This window comes from Peromyscus leucopus, chromosome 4, assembly GCF_004664715.2.
Source record: "Peromyscus leucopus breed LL Stock chromosome 4, UCI_PerLeu_2.1, whole genome shotgun sequence".
NCBI classification, from domain to species: domain Eukaryota; kingdom Metazoa; phylum Chordata; class Mammalia; order Rodentia; family Cricetidae; genus Peromyscus; species Peromyscus leucopus.
The window spans coordinates 37,543,432-37,566,535 of record NC_051066.1 but is presented as its reverse complement, the minus strand read 5'-3'; the positions used below and the strand labels follow the sequence as shown (position 1 = coordinate 37,566,535).

General features: G+C 40.1%; 1 protein-coding gene across 1 annotated transcript in view; it reads left to right on the top strand.

The window, feature by feature from the left end:
• Pla2r1 (phospholipase A2 receptor 1) overlaps positions 1 to 23,104 on the top strand; it is a 126,241-nt gene that overhangs the window by 29,939 nt on the left and 73,198 nt on the right. Inside the window, exons 4-7 of the mRNA XM_028868708.2 lie at positions 3,274 to 3,447; positions 10,424 to 10,537; positions 11,131 to 11,271; positions 20,359 to 20,553. Of these exons, the coding sequence (XP_028724541.1) occupies positions 3,274 to 3,447; positions 10,424 to 10,537; positions 11,131 to 11,271; positions 20,359 to 20,553 (624 nt within the window). The remainder of the gene's footprint in view (positions 1 to 3,273; positions 3,448 to 10,423; positions 10,538 to 11,130; positions 11,272 to 20,358; positions 20,554 to 23,104) is intronic.

Genomic DNA, 23,104 nt, shown 5'->3' with positions numbered 1-23,104 from the left:
ATTTTAAAAAATGAAATATTGCTACATGCCATAACATAAATGACTCTTGAAAACACAATGTTAAGAGAACAAAGCCAGGCACAAAATAGCACACATTATATAATTTCAGTTATATGAACTATATAGCATAAGCAGCTCTATAGATATGGAAAGTAGATTAATGGTTGCTATGGGCTGGAGGTACGTGGGAGTGAGGACTGAAGTGGAAATGGGGAGTCACCTCTCATGAGCACTGTGTTTCTTCTGCATATGATTTAACGGTTCTAAAGCAATTATGACAGTCCCACACTCTCCCGATTATACTAAAAGATTGGATTGTGTAGTTTAAATGGGTGGATTACATGGTGTATGACTTACACTGCAATAGAAACTTTAGAAGATGAGAAATTAGAGACAGTATGTGCATAAAGGTGTATAATTATTAGAGACCAAGAGAAGGCAATAACAGGGATAGGGAGGCCAAAGTAGGGAGATTTTTGTCTCTTTTTAACAAAAGAGACTCAGCCATCTTGGAATGCATCTGGAAATGATGTAACTGAGGCACTAAAGATGAAGGAAAGTGAAAGCAATTCTATGTTGTCTCTCAGAGAACAGAAGTACGGTTCAGAGCATATATTCACAGATTAACTGCTTATATACTTAAGGGAAATTCTCAATAGGAGTAATGTAGAGGACAGCATAGGTCCAAGGAAGCTGATAGATTGTATGATGGGAGAAAATAAGAAACTGATCCAGTGGCTGTGACATTCATTATACATCTAAAGTTGTCTATAGTATTTCCTGGCTGATACATGCATTTATAGAAGGCTCCAGTACTAAAGACAACAGAAAACAAGGTTGTCACCAAATAGCATTTAAGGAAGGAGGAAGCAAAGGAGGAAGATAGAGGGGAAATATTTAGAAACCACTTTGCTGGATGGGTAGAATGTCCTCACTGAGATGGAATCCTTCATTGTTGCCGTTAGGTAAAATGGTAGGCCTTCCCTGAGATGGACACTATACTGGGTTTAGACCTTAGATTGGCAATATTCATCTGGTATGACACTGAGACCATGAAAAGCAGGGAAGTGTATAGGACTTTGGTGTGCCGAGGAATTTTGTAGCAGGTTACTACAGGAAAGGCTGATTCCCTGCGCTCAGTCTCAGAGATTAGGAATCAGGCCTGACTCGGGGCTCAGCAGCAACATTTAAAACCTATTCCTGGTTGTAAAGCAGATCTTACATGAAGCAAACACGAGGAAACACTGCCTTTGAGGAAAAAATTCAAAGCCCTTCCTAAGGAGGGCATGTCTGAGTGACCTGTGGCTACTCAAGGACGACACAATGGCAGAGGTTAATCCTGGAGACAGGGCGCCTGCCTCTCACTTCTGACATGGAGAAAAACCTACCAGTAAGTTTTAGTTTAAGTCCTAATTATCAAACAGACCACAGCTGTATGACAAGCAAAGGTGTGCAGGGCACCTCAGCTGATCTGGGTTCCGTTTTTGTCAAGAGTTGGTCTTGCTTTCAATATGACCTTTTTTTCAGAAGCTCTTCAAATTCTACATATTAAATAGTTGCAACCCGGGGTTTGCAAGTGGTAGTGTGGGCTGTGTATGTACAGCCCAGGGTAAGTTAGGTTTTGCTTGAGTTTAGACTATCCGTGCTGATTTCTAAGGTTATATAATATAGAAACTTTGGTCAAATACTTGCCGTAGACATCATATCCTCCTAACAAGTCAGCTCATTTGTTTAACTCAAATGTTAGAATTTATGGTTCTATGCAGGCAGCCCCAGGTGATGTCTGCTTCTCTAGACAGGCTATATTACTCTACACATCTTATTTGAAAGTTGTCAATCAACTTTGATGGTTTCAGTCATCACATCAGATGAACATGGCCAACTAAAGTCTAAACCCAGAGTATTGTCCATCTCAGAGAAAGCCTACCTTTTACTTAAAGGCCATGATGAAGGATTTCATCTCCATGAGGACATCTAACCACCCCAGCAAAGTGAATTAAAATTTCTCCCTCTCCTCTCTCTTCCCTTGAATGTTGTCTGGTGACGACCTTGTTTCTGTTGTCTTTAATACTGAACCCTTCTATAAATACATGTATCAGCCAGGAGATACTGTGGACATCTTTAGATGTATAATAATTTACTAACTTCTAATTAACTAATTTGGTTCTGTAAATGTGTTCAGTAACTAGACATGAAATCAAACCTATATTTCTTAAGAAAATTATCTAAGTATTCTAGGAAAAATAATAACCCACAAAAAGACTTCATTGTCAGGTAAGTTTGAAGTATATTGAATTAATATTAAGCAGGTTTCTTAACCACAAGACTCTTGGAGTCTTCATTGTGGTAGTATACATGATATATTCCCAGAGGACACAGTATAGGCATTCTGCACAAGGATGCCATGGGAAGTGTCTTGAAGTTACTTTATTTTAAGGACTATACTTAGAAAAAGAACAGTCTAGACTGTAGCATATTGCTTCTCTATCTTCTACATTTTGTAATTGTATGACTGAGTTTGAGTTCTAGAATTAGTTCACCTTGGGGTTTGGTTTAAAATTGTAGCAAAAGCACCCAACTAGGCCTTTGTTTTCTGTCATTTCAATTAACTTCAGATTCAGATCCACATTCATACTCTATTAAGTTACTTTTAAGCATACTATGAAATCTTTGACCAATGTCTTACAAATGGAATTTGTTTCTATGCCTCTTCTCTGAAGAACTACTTAAAATTAGAATCATCGTCCCTGTACCTGATGACAACATGTGTTCATTCTGAACACATATGTCTTCATTCTGGACACATATGTGTTCATTCTGGACACATATGTCTACTTATCACTTTCACTCCATTTTGGCAGTTTGGTATTAGAGGAAAAAGGTTTTTGAAATAGTATTAAGGTCTATCCCAAGTAAATATTTAATTCTCATGTTTAATGTAGAGTTTCTGATGCTTGTTTATTAAAGAATCAATATATTATTTTCATAAATACTTCATTTCCATTTCTTTCTCTTAAAACAAGTTTCTCTTATTTCCTTGAAAGTATCAAAGATTCTTTACTGATCATTTCTTGAGTTACCTTAGTAGGTACATTTTTAAAAAGTTTAACCATGAGTTATCACTGGAACAGCAGTGCATATTTCACATAAAGACCAAGTCAAGATACTGAAGGTTTAGAGGTTGCGAGCTGGAATCATATTATTTAAATTCATCTTAGAAATATTAGATATCACTAATAGCACAGAGCAGTTTCTAATGAACTTTGCTTTCAGCCTCCACAGATGTATTTTGTGATGCTGTGTGGTACAAGGACTTCTATTCACGCATTTGCTACCAATTCAACCTGCTTTCATCTCTCTCTTGGAATAAGGCACATTCTTCATGTCAGATGCAAGGAGGTGCTTTGTTAAGTTTTACAGATGAAAATGAAGAAAAATTCATAAGGAGTAAGTATGGGAATGTGCTGTGAATGATTGTTTGATAAACACTGATTGGCCAGTAGCCAGGCAGGAAGTATAGACGGGACTAGAGAGAGGAGAAAGGAAAGGACAAGAAGGCAGGAAGGAAAGACACCAGCTGCCATCCAGGGAGCATCATGTAGAGGCAACAGGTAAAGCCACGGAACACGTGAGGACATATAGAGTAACAAAATTGGGCTTAGTATAAGAGTAAGAGCTAGACAATGGTAGGCCTGAGCTAGTGGCTGAGCAGTTTAAATAATATAAGAGTCCATGTGTTTATTTTATAAGTGGGCTCCAGGACTGACGGGGCTTGGTGGGAGCTGGAGAGAAACTCTCCAGCTACAGGAATGGTGAACACTAATGTTGATGTAATAAAATGGCTATTGTGAGCAATTCTGTCCGTGGATACAAAAAAAAAAATCCTTAAAAATATTTTTCTTATCTTAATATAGCCCAAATTTTAATTCTGAATTTTTAAAATGGTTTTTTTCAGTGTGTGTATGTCTGTATGCATGCACACAAATGTCAGAGGACATTTATTTTTACAGGCGTCGGTTCTCTCCTAGTATGTGGGTCTGGGGATCAAACTCAGGTTTTCAGGCTTAGTGGCAAGTGCCCTACTCTCTGAGCCATCTCACCACCCTTCTAATCCTGAATTTTATTTCACTTTTTTTCCTTTTTCAAGACAGGGTTTCTCTATGTAGCCCTGGCTGTCCTCAGACTCGCTCTATAGACCAGGCTGGCCTCAAACTCAGAGATCCATGTAGGTGGAGTTTTCCTGTCCTGCAGTCACTTTCAAATAAACACACTGAGGCTTATATTAATTATAAATGCTTGTCCAATAGCTCAGGCTTATTACTGACTAGCTCTTACATTTTAAGCTAACCCATATTCCTTATTTATGCTCTGCTATGTGGTGGTACCTTTATTAGCATGGCATGTTCATTTCCTGCTCCCTCTGCATCTGGCTGGTGACTACAGACTCCTCCCTTCTTCCTCTCAGCATTAGTCTGGCTCTCCTGCCTAACCTTATTCTATTCAGCTATTAGCCAGTCAGCTTCTTTATTAAACCAATCACAACAACATATATTCACACAGTGTAAAGGAATATTCCACAGCAGATCCACCTGCCTCTGCCTCCTGAGTGCTGGGATTAAAGGCATGCAACACCACAGCCCAGCTCTGAATTTTTATATAAATACTGTGCCATTCTCTTTGGCTCCTACTCATGTCTTAGTTTTCCCCTTGGGGAAGAGAATTTGAAGCTATAGAGTGTGACCCAGGTGAGCTGCAACTCTGGCAAGTGGATCAGAGGAGCTCCTAGAGTTAAGAGTCTTGTCATCTGCAGAATTTAGACATTCAATTTCACTGGTAGATAACTAAAAGGTCTATTTGTTAATAGCTTATCCATCATTCATGGTGTGCAGGCCCATCACAAAACCTTTGGTAAATACCAAAACTTTAATATTAGTGGGAAAATGAAAAATACCATCATGCTAACTAATAGTATAAGACAATAATATTTTCAAGAGCCAGCAGTGATGGGGATGGCGGAACAGGTTTACTTTGTTCCCACAGCAGGCTAAAGTGGTCTCTTTCCCTTAGAGACCTCCATTCAGGCAAAATTGGGATTTGTGGCTTTGACAAAGAAAATAATTTTATGGATCCCCAATATTATAGAGATGGATATCTATTAAAAGACACTCTAACATAGATCTTAAGATATAGGGTCAAAACAAAGTATAGAAGTGGCCGTTCCTAGTATGTTTTGAGTCTGGAATGTGCTGTTTGGGGGGACAGAATTCCTATGGTGTTTCAGACTGCTATCTGTAAGGCATGACTTGAGACATCAGTAAATCAGACTTTATGGAAACATCCTTCTAGATAAGCTATGTATTGTTTTATCTGATCCAAGAATGGTGTGTGGACAATGCTATGGGATTTTTATCTTTATTTCTAATAATACTTATTTTAATAAGCATCACATGGATCTTTAGCCAGAAAACAGAAACAAAGAAACCACGATGAAATGCAAACTGTGTTTACCAAGGCAGAACAGGCAAGAAGTAAGTCAGGGAAACTCACCAGCAATACTTTAAATTGGGTCCCAGACAAGCCCCCATTGGAAATATATGTCAATGGTGATAAGCACAAAAACACAGCTACACTCCACCCCCCATATCAGTCTGAAGGGTTTCCTATCTGTTAGGAACCTCTATTGACAAGCAGAGTTTGTTGTTCAGTTGGGGGAAAAAAAGAATTTAAGGGTAAACCATTATGAAGAAGAATTAGAAATTTATTAAATGAGATTTTTAACATGATCTTAAAAACAGGGGTTAATAGAGAAGTACTCAAGAAAGAATGAGGCAGACCCAAACATAGGTATCAGCTTCTTAAGATAAGATCTATCTAGGTGTTTTTACAATGATATTTGTAGAATTTTTGGTGGTCTCAAGTTACATCTCTAAAGGTTGCTCAGAAATTATTCTTCCCCCATTTTTAAACATTTCTCAGAGATATAGTTTACACTAATGTTAAAAATTAAAGATTTTTCTTCTATACAAAGTTATCAGGTGATTTATGGAGGGTGTTGTTTAGATTTAGAAATGGGAGAATTCAAAAAGCTCAAAGTTACTCATAATTTTAGGCTAAAGTATGCACAATATGTTTCTTATCTTGGACAAGACAGCCTTAGAAAAAATGCATATTGTCTCTGTAAGCAGTACTGGCCCTGTCAGTGGCCAGTGGCACCTGAAGTTTCCTGACTCCATCAGCAGGACGGGTAAGCCAGACTGGGCATGGAAGGCCTGTTTTTATTGTTGTTGTTGTTGTTGTTGTTGTTTTTCATGTTCCCCTCCTGTGTGCCAAACATTTTCCATATCTTTCTATCCTGCCTCAAACAGAACGGTGACAATGAGCTGGAACTTGTGTTTCCTCTATCATCTAACCCTCCTCTTCTTCCTTTTTGATCAAATCCATTCATGGACCTTTTAAAGGTTCTTTGGGACCTGACAAGGCAGTTCACTGGGCAGAGGTCTTGTGCACAAGCCTGAGGACTCCGGTTCAATCCTCGGGTCCCACGATGAGGCAGGAGGGAACCAAGTCTGAGAGCTGCCCTCCGCACACTCACCATTGCATGCACGTACCTATGCACACATATTAATAATCCTTTGATTTTAAAAATTAATTTGGAAACATTAAGAACGATCACACTAGTTAATTTTATTTAGTTTCTGACACAATTTTTTTTTCTCAAATTTTACTTCATCTGTAGTTTTAGAATTTGAAATTCAACCATATAGGAAAAAAAGCAAATGGGGGAAAAAGTCTGCCATACTTCTACAATTCAGCCTTAATCATGTCCTGCAAAAGTGGGTAAATACATATGTTCAGACAGAACGGTCTAACCTGCTTTCCATCGCTGTGATAAACACCATAACCAAGAGTCACTTGGGAAAAGAAGGGTTTATTGGTTTACTTCTTTGTACACTTCCAGAGAATAGTCAACCCTAAGGGAAGTCAGGGCAGGAACTGAAGCACAGGCAATGGAGGAATTCTGCTTACCAGTCCTGCTTAGACTGCTTTCACATGCAGCGGAGGACCATCTGCCCAGGGATAGCACCAGCCACAGTGGGCTGGGCCCTCCCAGTCAATCATTAATCAAGACAGTGCCCCCACAGACTTGCCTACGGGCCAATCTGACGGCAGAATTTTCTCAATTGAGATTCCCTCTTTCCAGATGACTCTAGCTTGTGTCAAGTTGACAACCACAACAACAACAACAACAAACCTCGCCAGCAGTATCCATAGAAATAGGTGCTGTGTGAAACACAGGTGCTGATGTGCAGTGCGTAGATGCAAGGAAGAGAGAGACTTGTCTGTGTTTGAATCCTCCCGTGACCACCTACTGGCAGGGTTACTCAAGAAGTGACTGAGCCTCTCTTGATGCTTCCGTTTTCCCCTCTCTCAAGTGGAAATAATGATAGTAGCTTTGTGATGATGTACATTGCATCTTCTAAGGCAGGGGGAGACTCAGGAAAGTGTCTGACATGCATAACAAGTTGTCTAGGTCCACCAATTGACGCTATTACACAACTTTGTCATCTGCTCATTCAATTTACCTGCATGTGTTCATGTCTATAAAGGTGTATATATAGTTCTGCATTGTAGGATGCGTGTGAGTGTCTGTGTGTGTGTGTGTGTCTGTGTGTGTGCCTGTGTGCATTTGTTGTATGTGTGGCTTATGTTTATGAGTGTGCAGATGCATGTGTTCCGGCACACCCAGTTGGAGGGCAAGACAAGATGTCAGGTGTCTTTCTGTATTACCCTCCGCCTTATTCATAGGTTAGCTGGCCAGTGAGCTTCTGGAGTCTTCCTGTCTTTGCCTCCAAATGTTGAGGTGACAGGCATCCCAGTGACATCCAGCTTTTTAATGTGGGTGCTGGGGATTTGAACTCAGGCTCTGGTGCTTGCAGAGTGAGCGCTCTTACCCCTGAGGCATCCTTTCAGCCCTACATCTTGTTGCTCCATTTTGTTACACAAAAACAATTGTTTGCATAGTAGTGTAGCTTTGTAGTACCATATTAACCTGCCGCTGGAATAGGCAGATGAAGTTGTTTTGACATTTGCTTGTTGCCTACCAACCCCCCATAGACCTTCCTGCAGTGCCCCAGTTATTTTTTCTGTGTTCATGGAATGAGAGTCACTAGAAGGAAGAAGAAGCAGATTTACAGCTTTACAAAGCCGGAGATGCCTCCCAGAAGGATGGTGATAAATGGATGCATGGTGCATGCTCTTCCTTCCCCCCCACAGCTCTGCACAAGTGGAGAATTATCATCAAAACTAATTTGAGTGAATCTTATTGGAGTAAAATACCAATTTCCAAAATCATTACTAATGTGTAATGGGTCTTATGCAAAAGCTTGCACACCATTTATGAATTACGGTTGTTATCTATCTTAACTGCCGTGGTCTCTCATGGGAGAATTTTGTACCTATTCATCAGGCTTGAATAGCAATTTTAAAAAATAAGATCTGTCACTGGATTTTATTTAAACATTTCAAGTCTATAATTAGGCTTTGGGGATTGTTTGGGAAAATAGAAGTCTATTCATAGACAGAAATTGTCCTAACCAAAGTATTTTCAGTGATGAGACAAGTCTAACATCTCTTGCTAGTCACTGGTGAATGAAAATTGTGAGATAAAGAATTATCTAGGCTGTCACAAATGACAAGAAACACCCAAAGGACTTTAGTTCCAAGTTTTTATTTATGTGTTAAGGGTAAATTTAGTTATAAAGGTAAATAGATTAAGTGGGGTTGTGTGGTTGGTTTTTTGGTGGTGGTGGTGGTGGTGGTGGTGGTGGTGGTGGTGGTGTGTGTGTGTGTGTGTGTGTGTGTATGAGAGAGACACAGAGAGAACTTTTAAACATGAATTACAAATTGCATGATGTTTTCATGCGCTTTAGTAAACAAAATCGCACACTTTTGAACATGTGGAGTAATTCCAAGAGTAATTAGTATTTGAATTAGGTCATTTAAAATACCACTTATCACTTTGCCTGGGTATAAAATATCGAAATTTCTCCCTGTCTTGTCAGGGAGCCTTCCAACCCACCGCTCGTGTCCTCATGGGAAGGTTAACCAATTTAATCCAACAGTACCATTGAAAGCAGGAAGCAGATGGACATCGGGAAGAGACTGGGCACAGTGCCACAAAAACTTGGATAAGTTCGTGTACAATATGCTCTATTTAGTGATAAAGCACCTTCTATTTTTGTAAGTGTCTGGCTTCCTCCAGCTTCCACTGTTGTACTGAAATGTCCAGTCATTGAGGATCAGCAGATTTATATGTGAACACACAGAGTCCTTACCCTGCTCATCACACAAGCTGCGGCCCAAGCTGAGGAGCTTGTGAGAATTAAGGAGAATGCAATTAACAACTGTTGTGAAACTACAGGAGGGAAGGAAGCCCAGAGAACATTCTCTGTATAACCTGCCTATAAGCTCAGGCTAGGTCCCTGCATTGAGAGAGACAGAGATAGAGAAAAACACACAGAGAGAGACAGAAACGCAGAGAGACACAGACAGAAACAAAGACAGACAGATGAGACAGAGAGGAAGAGGAGGAGGAAAGGAAGTGAATGCATTGTTCTGAAGCAGACGAACAGGAGAAAACAGTGCTCTCCTTTACAGAAGAAATGGCAAGATGGTAATAGCTGAGGGAGCCACAAAATTAGCCGTTGTCACTAACAGTCATTGACGTGGGTTGTTCCCCAACCCCAGTGTTATTGTACAAAGCCGTTCATGTTCATACTTTAAAAAAATGTTTTTCAACTTAGGCACACTAAGAGAAAAACCACAATCACACAATTTCTACAGGCACACTTTTCTGTGCAAGCCTGTCAGTCATGTTTATTTACAGTATCCATTGCACAAACATGGTTGGACTAACTGGTGAGTTGCTTCAGTACCGTGGTTAGAAGCAGAGACTTAATAATAAGCACAGAACCACAAAACCCTCTTCTCAAGGGTGTGGAGTCCTGGCCTGGGTCCCCACTGCTGAGACTTCAGCTCACCTAAGTGTGTTGTAACTGCGTCCATTTACTCTCTGGTGGGGGCCCTGGACATCTCCACCATCTAAAACTGTGTGAGCTGGGGGAAATGGGAGAGCTTCGCATGCTGAACAGGGCACCTTTGGACAGACAGGAACTGGGCATTCTTATTGCTGTCAGGGGGTCTTCAGAAGCTGGCCGTGGGAGTGCAGGTGGCCAAACCCTGCCTTGTCACATTGAAGCCCCAGCATGAGGGTCATAACACCTCTTTTTATCATGAGCTGTCGTTAACTATGGCTTGACGACATGAAGAAATAACAATTCAAGAAAGTAACAGTGCCGAGTTTGACTTTCACTGTGTTCTGCCTATTCTCTTTTCTGTTCAAATACCATGGTTTTCTTTTCAGAGCAGCTGATCAAGGAAGCAGGGGAAGTGTGGATTGGTTTGAATCAGCTGGATGAACAGGCTGGCTGGCAGTGGTCTGATGGAACAGCGCTCAGCTACCTGAACTGGAGCCCAGGTACCCACAGCATCTCATTTACCTTCAACATGCTGGGCTATATTGCAGGCTTACACATAGGAGTCCTACAAGAAAAACATCTTACTCTGCAAGTGGTTCAAATAATTTTTTTTCCTTAGGTCGGGGTCTTCTATGCTGTCCAAGCAAGCCTGAAGCTCTCAATCCTCCTGCCTCAGTCTCTCAAGGGCTGGGATGTAGGTGTAAGCCACCACACCTGGTAGTTTATAAATATTGTTTTAATCTTACTGACTTCCTATAAAGCAAGCTTTGCAGAGGCAGAACCCAGAAAGATAATAAGTCTATTTAGCTAACATTGCAGCAGAATTGGGGGGCAGAGATAGACTGCTGTTTTCAAAACAGTAACAAATTGCAAAATATTCCTCTACTCTAAAATACCAAAAGTGGCTCTTCAGCCATCTTTGGCATGCCTAGACTTGAACTTGGAAATCACAGATAATCATAACAAATGTCCTGTAGGGAGCGCTACTTGAGGACTAACTCTAAGGGCTTTAGGCTTTAAGGCTAACTTAAGGGCAATCTTTAAGGGCTAACTTCTGTGCTGAAACTACATTTCCATGCATATTAATTTTCAGAGATAAATGCTGGGCCGTTTGTTGAGCATCGCTGTGGAACACTGAAATTTGCCTCAACTGCCTGGAGGAGCAGGGACTGTGAGTCCCCCTTGCCATACGTGTGCAAACGATATTGGAACAACACTGCTCACGAAGTACGCGGTAAGTGCTCCTTCAGTCTGCTTCGGGTGTTCACATGCCCGCTCCACGCATTAAAATTTCTCCATGTTTGTTGATAATGGGGACTTAGCAAAATTGGGTTTTTGGTTATATAAATAAAAATATATAAGTGATCCCTGCCGTCCTAAAGCACCCTGACTACAACAGAGGCACTTCCTCAGAACTACGACAAGATAACATGAGCCAAGCAAATGTTTCTTCCCTTTCTATTAAAAGAGCTTCGCACTTTGCCATTCCACATTAGAAAACCAAAGTATGGTTCCTCTTGTAGTTTTGAGTTTTGTTTGTGGGATTCCTCACACTTAAAGACAAAAGAAAAATAACTTAATAGTACTTTTTTATTATGCTGATTTTCTTTTTTGTTCACTTTTGGACATAACCATGCATAATTATGAAGTACAATGAGTTTTGATCCATATATGTGTTGTGCAATGAACAGTGTATCTATTACTTCAAACATTATCATTTCTTGGTGGCAAGACCATTCAAACTCCTCTCTATTGGTTGTCTGAACGTTACAATTCACTGTTTAAACTCTGGTCACCTGATATACAACAGAAGCATCCTGACTCCAGCCTTCTACAGTAGTATTTCAGGAAGTTTCTACCACATTTCAAATTTCATATTAGTAACACACTTTCCCCAATAAAATACTGAGCAAAATCTGGGTTATAATTAAGACTCAAATAATATCTAGTTATAATCTAGTATAGTATAATCTAGTCCAATTCTGTCATTTTCACTGTTTTTTATTCATCTGCATGTATGAATGTGTGCATTATGTATGTGGCAACAGTGTCCAGTGCATGTACAAGGTATATGCATGTGGTGTATATGCACATATGTATGAGTGTGCATACCCATGTGAACAGCCTGAGGCCAGAGGAGAACATCAGCACCATTTATTGAAAAGACTTTTTTTCTTCAGTCCCTGTTCTTATGACTTTTTTGTTTTGTTTTGTTTTGTTTTGTTTTGTTTTGTTTTGTTTTGTTTTGTTTTGTTTTGAGACAGAGTTTCTCTGTGTAACAGCCATGACTGTCCTGGAACTTGCTTTTTGTAGACCAGGCTGGCCTTGAACTCACAGAGATCCACTTGCCTCTGCCTCCTGAGTGCTGGGATTAAAGATGTGTGTCACCACTAGGCTGTTCTTATGACTTTTGTTGAAGATCATTTTTTAGGTGGACCTTCTGTCTAGTCATTTAGCTCTGTTCTGCCAGCCCACTCCCAACACAGAGACTTAGTTTAATTATAAATGCTCAGTCTATAGCTTAGGCCTGTTACTAACTAGTTCTTACAACTTAAATTAACCCATATTTCTTATCTATGTTCTGCCATGTGGCAGTACCTTTTTTCAGCATGGCATGTTTATTTCCTGCTTCCTCTGTATCTGGATGGTGATCCCTGTGACTTTGCCCTTCTTCTTCCCAGTGTCCTCTCCTGCCTAACCTCTTCCTGCCTAACTATTGACCAGTCAGCCTTTTAGTAAACCAATCAGAAGGTGCCTTGGCAAAGACACATCTTCACAGTGTACAAAAATATTATTCTGTAACATCATTTGCTGTAATGCATAGGCTCACTTCTCAGTTCTCTATACTGTTCCACTAGTCAATATGTCTGTCTTTACGCCAATCCCATAATCTTTTGAATACTAGAGTTTTGTAGCATGTTCCAAAGTCAAATAGTCTAACACCTTCTGTTTTTTCTCCCTGCCTAAGGTGATTTTGACTATTTGAGGGATTTATATTTCTAGATAAAATTGAGGCAATACCAGTTGCCTCTGCTGGCCACACTTACCTTTGCATTCTATGATGTGGGTAAATAGTCTCACCCTCCTGAGACTCCTGATGATACCCCCTGGGGTGGCTAATGTTTCACCTGAGGGTTGTCCTCAGGTGCAAGAAGCAACCACAGCACTGAGATAAGTACAGGCAGAGAATCCATCTTCACACTCAAGACTTTCTGAGTATTGTCTTAGTTTGGTTTTTACCCTGTAACAAAATATCGTAAGTTTGTTTTTTACCCTGTAACAAAATACCATGACCAAGGTGTGGCAGAACGGCTGAGAGCTCTTGATCCCACTGAGAATAATGGGAGACTTCGAAACCTCAGAGCCCACCCCCAGTGAAATACCTCCTCCAACAAAGCCACACCTACCAATCCTTCCCAAAAAGTTCCACCAACTGGGGACCAAGCATTCAAACATATAAGCTTATAGGGGTCATTCTCATTCAAACCACCACAGTGTTACTGATCTTGCTGGCAGGATGGTATGGTAGGCATCACACACACACACACACACACACACACACACACACACACACACACACATCTTTAGAACTTCAGAATTCTCTGAGTCTACCCAAGTGAATGACAGGTGGTTTCAGAGCTCAGAGTTATCAACATCAAGACTTATTCTCAGTTAAGCTGTTTGGTTGTTTTGGGTTTTTTGTTTTGGTTTGGTTTTTTTTTTTTTTTTTTTTTTTTTTTGCCTTTTTTCCCCTTTCTCCTTCACCAGCTTTCACAGAGGTATCCTTTAGTCCACCATCTTACCCAAAAGTTAATGTCTTCCTTTCCATCTCTGGTTTTACTTGAGTCTTTTTGTTTTTAACTAGCCTCTAGTTTTTTTTCTAATTAAGGGTTTGTCTATTGAGTTTGAAGAACTCTCGCACATTGCTTCAGTGACCTTTTATATTTTTTTATCTCCATTTTATTCATTTTGACTCTAATCTTTATTATTTCTTTCTCTCTGCTAATTTGGAGTTTGGTTTGTTCTTGTTTTTCTGGCCCCTTGAGGTGCAGCACTGAACTGTCTGCATCTTTTCTATCATTTACGTGTAAGGGATGATTGCTATGTACTTCCCTGTTAACACTCTCTTGGCTTTAGCCCATAAATTTTGGCATGTTGTGTCTCTATTTGCACCCATTTCAAAAGGATTTTTAAAATTTCTTCTCAATTTATTGGCTGCTCCAAAGTAAATCATTTAACTTCCATGGGCCAGCATAGCTTCCCCTTTCTTGTTTCTGACTTCTATAGTTTTATTGCATTGTGCTGAAAAAATAGACGATGTGATCTTCAGTGTTTGTCAGTTTGTTGAGACTTGTCTTGTGGCCAGGCACATTATCTGTCCTGGAGGAGAATTTGTGCTGATGAGGGGAAATGTGACTTGGGCAGCTGGTGGAATGCTCTGTAGATGTCTGTAGGACCATTTGGCCAGGGGTGCAATTGGACTCTGCAGTTGCTTGGTTGGTTTTACCATGTGGACTGGACAGTCTGTGCATCACTAGATATGAGGTGCAACTTCCCGGCCCCTGCTGCAGTGGCGTCTCTCTCCCTTCAAGCCCAGTAATATTTGCTTTGTGTATTTTGTTTTCAAGCTTAATGAGATTTTTTAAAGCAGCTGTTTTAGCTGGGCTGTGGTGGCACACGCCTTTAATCCCACACAGGGAGACAGAGGCAGGCGGATCTCTGTGAGTTCCAGTCCAGCCTGGTCTACAAAGAGAGTTCCTGGACATCTAGGAATGTCACACAGAGAAAACCTGTCTCAAGAAACCAAACAATAACCACAACAACCAAAAAAGTAGCCACTGTTTTAAATTCTACGGTGGCTCTCCCAGACTAGTTACTAGCTGGTCCTCTTCTAGAACTTTCTTTGAGTGGTAGATGCAGGCATGGTTTTCTGAAATCTCCCAGTACTTACTGTCATGCTGTAGCATCTGGCCGTCAATGGACTGGCTGTTTATTTTACTTTTCCCTAATCTGACTTTGTCATGTCCTTCTTCCTAGAAATGCTAACCTGGATGCTGGTTTCTCACATCCAGTATGTCAGCACCAGATGATGCCCAAGTCCAGTTTACTAAGAGCTTGGTATTGATACACTGTCACAATTACAGTATTAGAGGGCAATCCAAACCAAGTTTTCCCCAGCTACAGTTAGTATGTTGTTCAAAAAAAACTAGAAGAGCATCTAGAGAGAGAGAAGTCTGTCCCCACAAGCCTTCCCGGGGAGGCAGCATAGACCCAGAAGCATCATTCACTTACTAACCTGTAGATGTAACCAACCATCTTATTAAATAAGAAACACAGAACCAATGCAAAGAAGAAAGCCGAGAGATCAGAGCTAAGAGCCTTACCTGCCTGCTGCAGCTAGCCTCTTCAGCCAAGAGACCTCTCCGAAAGAGACTTACTACCTGTCTGTTTGTCTTTATATAGACTTTCTGTTCTGCCTTCTCATTGGTTGTAAACCCAACCACATGACTGCCTTATCACTGCCTGTATGTACAGCCCTCCAGGTCTTCTATGGTATTGAGATTAAAGGCGTGTATCTCCAATGCTGGCTGTATCCTTGACCACACAGAGATCTACTTAGCTCTGCCTACCAAGTGCTGGGATTAAAGGCATGTACCACGAACACCCAGCTCTGCTATGGCTTGCTATTAGCTCTGACCCCCAGGCAACTTTATTTATTAACATACAAATAAAATCACATTTCAGTACAATTAAAATATCACCATATTTCCCCTTTTCTATTTTAATAAAAAGAAAAAAGGAAAAAGGTTATAACTAACATAAGAAAAACTATATGCAAAAGTACAATAACTATATACAATATATACAAGTAATAAATACCTAAAAATGTCTAGTCCATTTGTATTTGACAAATTCAGAGAAAATAATTCCATTATCTATCCTATTTTGGTAAGTCCAAAATGTACCTGATTCACTTTCTATCCTAAATTAATCTTCAACTATAATAACTAATCTTCAGCTCCCTCAGAGACCCAAGAAGGAAATAATACTAGCTAACAAAAATAAAAACAGGAAGTGCATGCAAGCAACTTCCAAAAAATTTGTGAGTTGACAGAAACAGCCAGCTGCCTGAACAGTCACCTGAGGATTCTCTGCAGTGTTGGGGCATCATCTTCAGCCTATAGGCTTAGCGTATCTGACAGACTCATTTGTGAAGTAGGATGTACACAAGGTCAACAGTTCAACCTCACATTGGGTGAGAGCAGTCCATGTGCCAGAAACACCTGAATTCCACTAGTGTCATGTCATGATTCAGGATTTTAAATTCTGGAAATTGTTGATGGTTTTTTAATTCAGCTGTCCATTCTTCTTGACTGTGTATATATGGCTTCATCTCAGCATCCCCTTCTTCTCCACATCCCTCTATTAAATGCCAGTCTACTATTGAGAGGTGTGAGCTTAGTTACTCTTCAAGAATAACTGTTTCAGCTGCTGTTCCATTGCACATCAGAAGCCACCAGCCCACTGCCTGTTCAGCTGCCTTCGAAGAAAAGGGCACTGTACCTTTTCTGGATTGTGAAGGCCACTTCAGGGATGGTGCCATATTGTCCTGGCCTCAGAAGATGCCCTTTGATAAAGCCATAACCACACTTGTTTTGGCAACAATCAGTAGTCCTTTGTTTCATGTCCTGTCTGTCCATTTTGTCCTGTTGATTCGAGGATACTTTGTTGTCCAGTGGCTAACTTTTGCCACAATAAAAGTTAACTCCATAGGCAGTTTCTTCAATGCCCATATTTTCTCTGAAGTAGATTGGTACTGACAGGAACCAACATGTCTCATAGTCATAACAAAAAAGAAAAATTTTCTAAGTTATTAAAACATTTTAAATGCCATATTCTGTAGATCTCTGAAGGGTTTGAAGATGACCTGTCTATCTAAAATATATCTGCTCAATCTTGAAAACATACCTAACATGACTACAAGTTCTATTGTAATGTCTAACTACTAACTTTCATTTCTTTATATCCTAATAGTTGGTAATAATAACATTCAAGGATCAGAAAATTGCATTACATTGTTAAATGAATGGTATAAGTACAATTAGAAATATACATATAGCATTTTCTAACAATATCAATTTCAATATATATAATTTGTATACAATATAAAACAATACAATCCAATGTAAAGTATTTAAAACTAGTAATTGTCTTTTTCTTTTCTTTTTTCTTTTTTCTAAACAAGAACCTTAAATCTAATCTCCTTTGCTTAGCCTTTTTCCTAACCCTTGACAACAACTTGTAACCATCCCCCTAAACAATGAAAATTATCCCAGACCCAAAACCCATTAAAAAGACCAAAAAACCACCCGCCCCACACCACCTCTTTGGGAATGTGGGTGTTGTATTCTTAAAATTGCTTCCTGTTGGGTATGGGCGAAGTTATCTTTATCCTGAAAGAAAAAATTTAGGTTAATTGACAAATTCTAGGAAAGGTAACTATATCCTTCATTATCCAGTCTGTGTATAATGCCAAAGTTCAGGGTTTATCTCAAGTCCTTATTCAAGTAGTCTTTGAGAATGGATCATCTTAGCTAGCCCTCTCAAAATTGCTCTGAGCACTTTGTAGTTCAAAGCTGATCTGTAGATGATGTTTGTCAGCTAAGTGATATTATTATTGTCCACGTGGAATTGTTGTTGTGGGGCCCCATCTTCTTCCTGGAGACTTCAGTTGATGTTAGGCCTGACCGTGATTTCCTGCAGAAAACTGATAAGAGACTCAAACACAAACTCGAACATATATATGCAGCTAATTGAAGCCTTTTTTCTTTCTAGAATTAGTTAATACTCTATATGACCATTCATATCTTATCAAAGTTTTAAATGTATATATATATTAATCTTGTAAATTTTTATATAAAATTTATACTTTAAGAAAAGTTTAAGCCGGGCGGTGGTGGCGCACGCCTTTAATCCCAGCACTCGGGAGGCAGAGGCAGGCGGATCTCTGTGAGTTCGAGGCCACCCTGGGCTACCAAGTGAGTTCCAGGAAAGGCGCAAAGCTACACAAGAGAAACCCTGTCTCGAAAAAACCAAAAAAAAAAAAAAAAAAAAAAAAAAAAAAAAAAAAAAAAAGAAAAGTTTAAAGAATCAGAATAGAATCAAAGAGTTGAGATTAGTAATAGAATAGTCCCTTAATTAATTTGGCTTTTCTCCTGTCCCATAGCAGAAGATGGCTCTTTTCTTCTGGCATGATACAGGGAGTTTGCATTTTCCTTTTAACAACATGCTTGGGTTTAAAGAAGGAGAGAGCCATTCTCCAACTCCAAAGTCAGCTTTAAATTTTAATTGAACTGGGATTATTAGAAGACCAATAGTGTTAGATCAATAGGCCATTTTACTCTTGTTTCCTGGGATAGATGATTTGTCCTTTTTCCTCAGTTGTCTCATTTGTCCAGTGTTCTTCAGATTCCTTAGCCTTCATTCTCCTAAAAGACAAAAACAAAAACCTTTCCCCAAGACTAATTTTGGGGATGTTCCTTTTTGGCAAGTTATTATCTGATTAAATGAAAAGGCATGTGTTACTGGTACAAGTTAGTTTAAATTGGATGTTCATGCTGGTTGATGAACCATCACCTCCTCTAATTAAGAGGTCTCTCTTGTTCAAATCAAACCTTTATCAATTTTGATGGTACCCACAGCTTATCTTCTCCTGTAGAAACAAAAGCAAAACCTCGTCCCCAACGTAACACTAACCCACTGTCTGACATGGAAGGACTCTGCCCTGTTCTGAACCATCATCAGGAATGGGCCTATGTCATGTCTATGGCCACCAGGCTGGGCTCCATTTTAAAGGCCTGTGCTAGCATTCACCCCCTGCTTTGCCCACAGTTAATAGCTTTGGGGCAGGAGTTGCAGGGCTCTGGCTAGCACTGAGTTTCATCATAGGAGGCCTGGTGCTGGGTCTCCCATGGAAGACTACACTTAATTCTGCCTTCCTTCCCTAAATCAGAGGGGTCTCTGTGCTGTGCCTCCTGGGGGTGGAGGAGGGATGAAAAGGGAAGACATAGGGACCTGTCCTTCCTGCTCTCTTCATTGTCTTATCATTTTGTTAGACTAAAGGGGGCCACGGTAGCATCCTATCTGCTATTCTTAGCTCTTCTGAAGAAAGTTGGGTGAGAATCGAGGGAGACGTTTTCTTTTTTACTGTTGGAGAGGGGAGACTGAACCCACAGTCGGCACGTTGGACAAGCACTCTTCCAGCCCTTAACAGCATCTCACCCAGCCTCTCGGGGTTCAACCTCTCAGATCCTACCACCATCTCCATCTCAGAAACTCCTCTTTTAGCCTTTTTCTTACACTGGGAGTGAAGTTTAGAATAATTTGTTTGTTCGTTTTGTTTTGTTTAGGTTAATAACCATCGAATATCTAAATGTTCTAGCATTCTCTGACTATGATTCTAATTGCTGTCAGAGGCCTAAAAGCAATTTTGAAAGAATGAATTGTTTTTCAAAGAGGTAATAAAATCATATCTAACTAAACTAGGGCCTAAGGGAGACACTTGCTACCAATTAATAAAATATCCCCGAAATGCAATCACCAACCAGGGACAAGGTCTCCCAAAAAATGAGAGCTGAAACCTGACCTGCACACCACCACCTTCTCAAGTGTCTAAAGCTTCATGGCAGTTGACCCTGGGAAACCTAATCCAGGGTTCACGTCCACCCAGTGCGACACCACAGATAATGCAGTGACCTCGGGGGACAGTAGTGGAACTTCGCCATCCTTGTTCTAAAGGAAGTAAACAGAAGTTGAGGCTCTTTTAACTCGAGGATAAGTGTCTGCTCTACCTACCTACTATCTACCTACCTACCTTTCCAATATAAAATCCTTAGAATACCTTTTAAATTATTGTCCATAACAGTACTTTCACAATATCAAAACATTTTTAAGTAAGCTGACCAGTTACATTACATTCTCTCTCTCTCTCTCTCTCTCTCTCTCTCTCTCTCTCTCTCTCTCTCTCTCTCTCTCTCGTGTGTGTGTGTGTGTGTGTGTGTGTGTGTGTGTGTGTTTGCCTGTATGTATGTTGTAAGTGTACCGTGTGTGTGAGACCAATGCTTGTATAACCCAGAAAAGGGCTCCAGATCCTCTAGAACTGGAGTTACAGATGACTATAAGTCACCACGTGGATGCTAGGAATTAATTTTGTGTTTTACTTATACTAAAAATAATCAAACTGGTGGAAATTTGTATAAAGGATGTCAAATAATATTGGAAGTAATTGTGCCAATGATGTTCTTTGTGTTGATTTATAAAGAAAAAGATTCTTGGAAATACCATGCCACTCACTGTGATCCTGGCTGGAGTCCCTTCAATCGTAAATGCTACAAACTTCAGAAAGAAGAAAAGACCTGGCATGAGGCTCTGTATTCTTGCCAGTCTAATGACAGCATGTTGATGGATGTGACTTCATTAGCAGAGGTGGAGTTTCTTATAAACCTCCTTGGGGATGGTGAGCACCCAAGACCTTTGATTTAAGACCTATGAAATAGCATGTTACTACTTTTTAATTAGAGTTCAAAACTATTTAAAAGTGATTGCTTGTAATATATATGTATGGTGTATATATAATATATGTGAGTAGATATGAAATATATATATTCAGAATTTCTAAAAAAAAAAAACAAAATCCAGAAACACAACTCACTGGATTTTTATGTCATATATTCAGAAGCTAAGCAACATATTCACATTTGCCCAGTAGATTAAATATATATTTTTTTAAATCTTAAGCGGTAACAACTGACCAGGGGAGGGGGGCCAATCCCAATTGGTGCATATACAACCCATACACCCAAGGCTCTGGAAAATTTATGGAAGACAGAACAGAAAGACTGTGAGAGCCAGAGGACCAGGATACCTGCTGTAAGACAGAATCTTCTAGACATACTAGAGAAGTGGCACCCATGAAATCTTAACCATGCAGTTTACGAAACAAGACCTGCATAATGACAGCACCATTGACATGCTGACACAGATAGGAGACATCTCACGGGACCCTGGCCCTAGAGCTACAGCCAGTTCATGGCTACAAAGAGAGAAGAGTCAGTTTTCTCCAGGGACAAGCCACCTGATAGGTTATTTCAATCCCAAGTGGTCATCCCTAAACACACATACACACGAGCAACACTAACTGGACTCAATAGATTATGTACACATATATGTAACGAAATAATTAAAGAAGGGATCATGAGTATAGAGGGAGTACAATGGGTCACAGAATGGAGAAGGAGAAGGAGGGATAGAAATGATGTAAACACATTACATTCTCAAAAAAAATAAAAATTTAAATTAAAAAAATCTTAAGGAGTAGAAGTCATAAAAGCCATTCCTTGGCCGATGGTAGTGGCTCACACCTCTAATCCCAGCACAGGTATAGGCAGGTGGATCTCTGTGAGTTCGAGGCCATCCTGGTCTACGGAGTGAGTTTCAGGACAGCCAGGGGTACACAGAGAGGAACCCTGTCTTAAAAAATTAAGTTGTAGAATATTATTTTAAGATGTATTACATCTGTATATGCTGTGGAACATTTGTTTAATGATGCAAAGGTATATTGTATTCTTTTGTGTTGTATTTGTTTAAGTCTGTGAAGCTGTGTTACTTTGCCTGTCTAAAACATCTGATTGGCCTAATAAAGAGCTGAACAGCCAATATCAAGGCAGGAGAAAGGATAGGCGGGGCTGGCAGGCAGAGAGAATGTATAGAAGGAGAAATCTGAGAAGAGGAAGAAAGAGAGAGAGAGAGAAGGAGAAGTGGACACAAGGGGCCAGCCATGGAGTAAGAATGAAAGTAAGATATACAGAAGTAAGAGAAAGGTAAAAGCCCAGAGGCAAAAGGTAGACAGAATAATTTAAGAAAAGCTGGCAAGAAACAAGCCAAGCTAAGGCTGGATATTTATAATTCAGAATAAGCTTCCATGTGTAACTTATTTAGGAGCTGGGTGGCAGGGGGCCCCTAAAAGAGAAAAAACAACCAACAACAAAAAGGAAGGGAGGGAGGGGGGAGGGAGGGAGGAAGGAAGGAAGGAAGGAAGGAAGGAAGGAAGGAAGGAAGGAAGGAAGGAAGGAAGGAAAACTCATTCCCTAGAATTTCCATGCAAACCCTAAACCTGTAAATCAGCTTCATGGCCACTGGATAGCCACAGTGTGCTTTTCTCTCATAAAAGGAATTTCTTCGGTAAATGATTTAAATAACTTCATTAGGCTTGGTGGCTTTCAGGCTGTGTGTCATGCTCAGAGGTTCCCGGCTCCTGGGCCTCCCATCTTCAGTTCTTCAGAGCAAGCCTGGCCCTTGACATACATCAGCCATGAAGTCTTCCTGAAAATCCTGGAAATGATTGAGTTCAGTTTCCGGTGTTTAAAAATAAAAAACGAAACCAAAAACATCCCTGGGCTCTAGGCAGTGACCTTTACAATGTTAGGTTTTAGTCTGCAAAGACAAATACTTCTATGTCCTTTTCCCTAATCCTTTGCATTTGGGATTAAAAGAATCCTGCAGCGTCCCCTGTATCAACAAGGACACTTGAAAGTCTCTCTGCTACCTAGCATTTCTCACTGCATCCCGGCTGTGAGGCTTCTTTTGTTTTCCCAGCAACCCCACTGTTCTGTGTTAACGCCTGGGAGAGCTTCTGCTTGTTTTATTGTGTGGGGCTGAGGGGGAGCAAGAGCAGAAAAACATTCAACTTAAACGACCACTGTTAAAAGCGTTCTATTGTTGGTGGTGTTTTAATGTTTCCCTTTCAAAATCCAATTAACCTCTTAATTTTTCTTTTCCTTTGGCAAAAGCAAAACTAGACATTTCAGGTCGCTTTGAACAGAGTGGAGACTTGCCCTGGCCAGTGCTTGTCATGGGTTTCGCTCACACTCTGCCTTCCTCGGAAGGCCTATACTGAGTAAACCTGGATATTGGGGGGAAAGAGGTCTAGACAGGTATTTCATAGTGAGATTCAAACAAGATTTATCACATAAAGAAATGAATCACACATGAGAAGGTATAGCTTACTG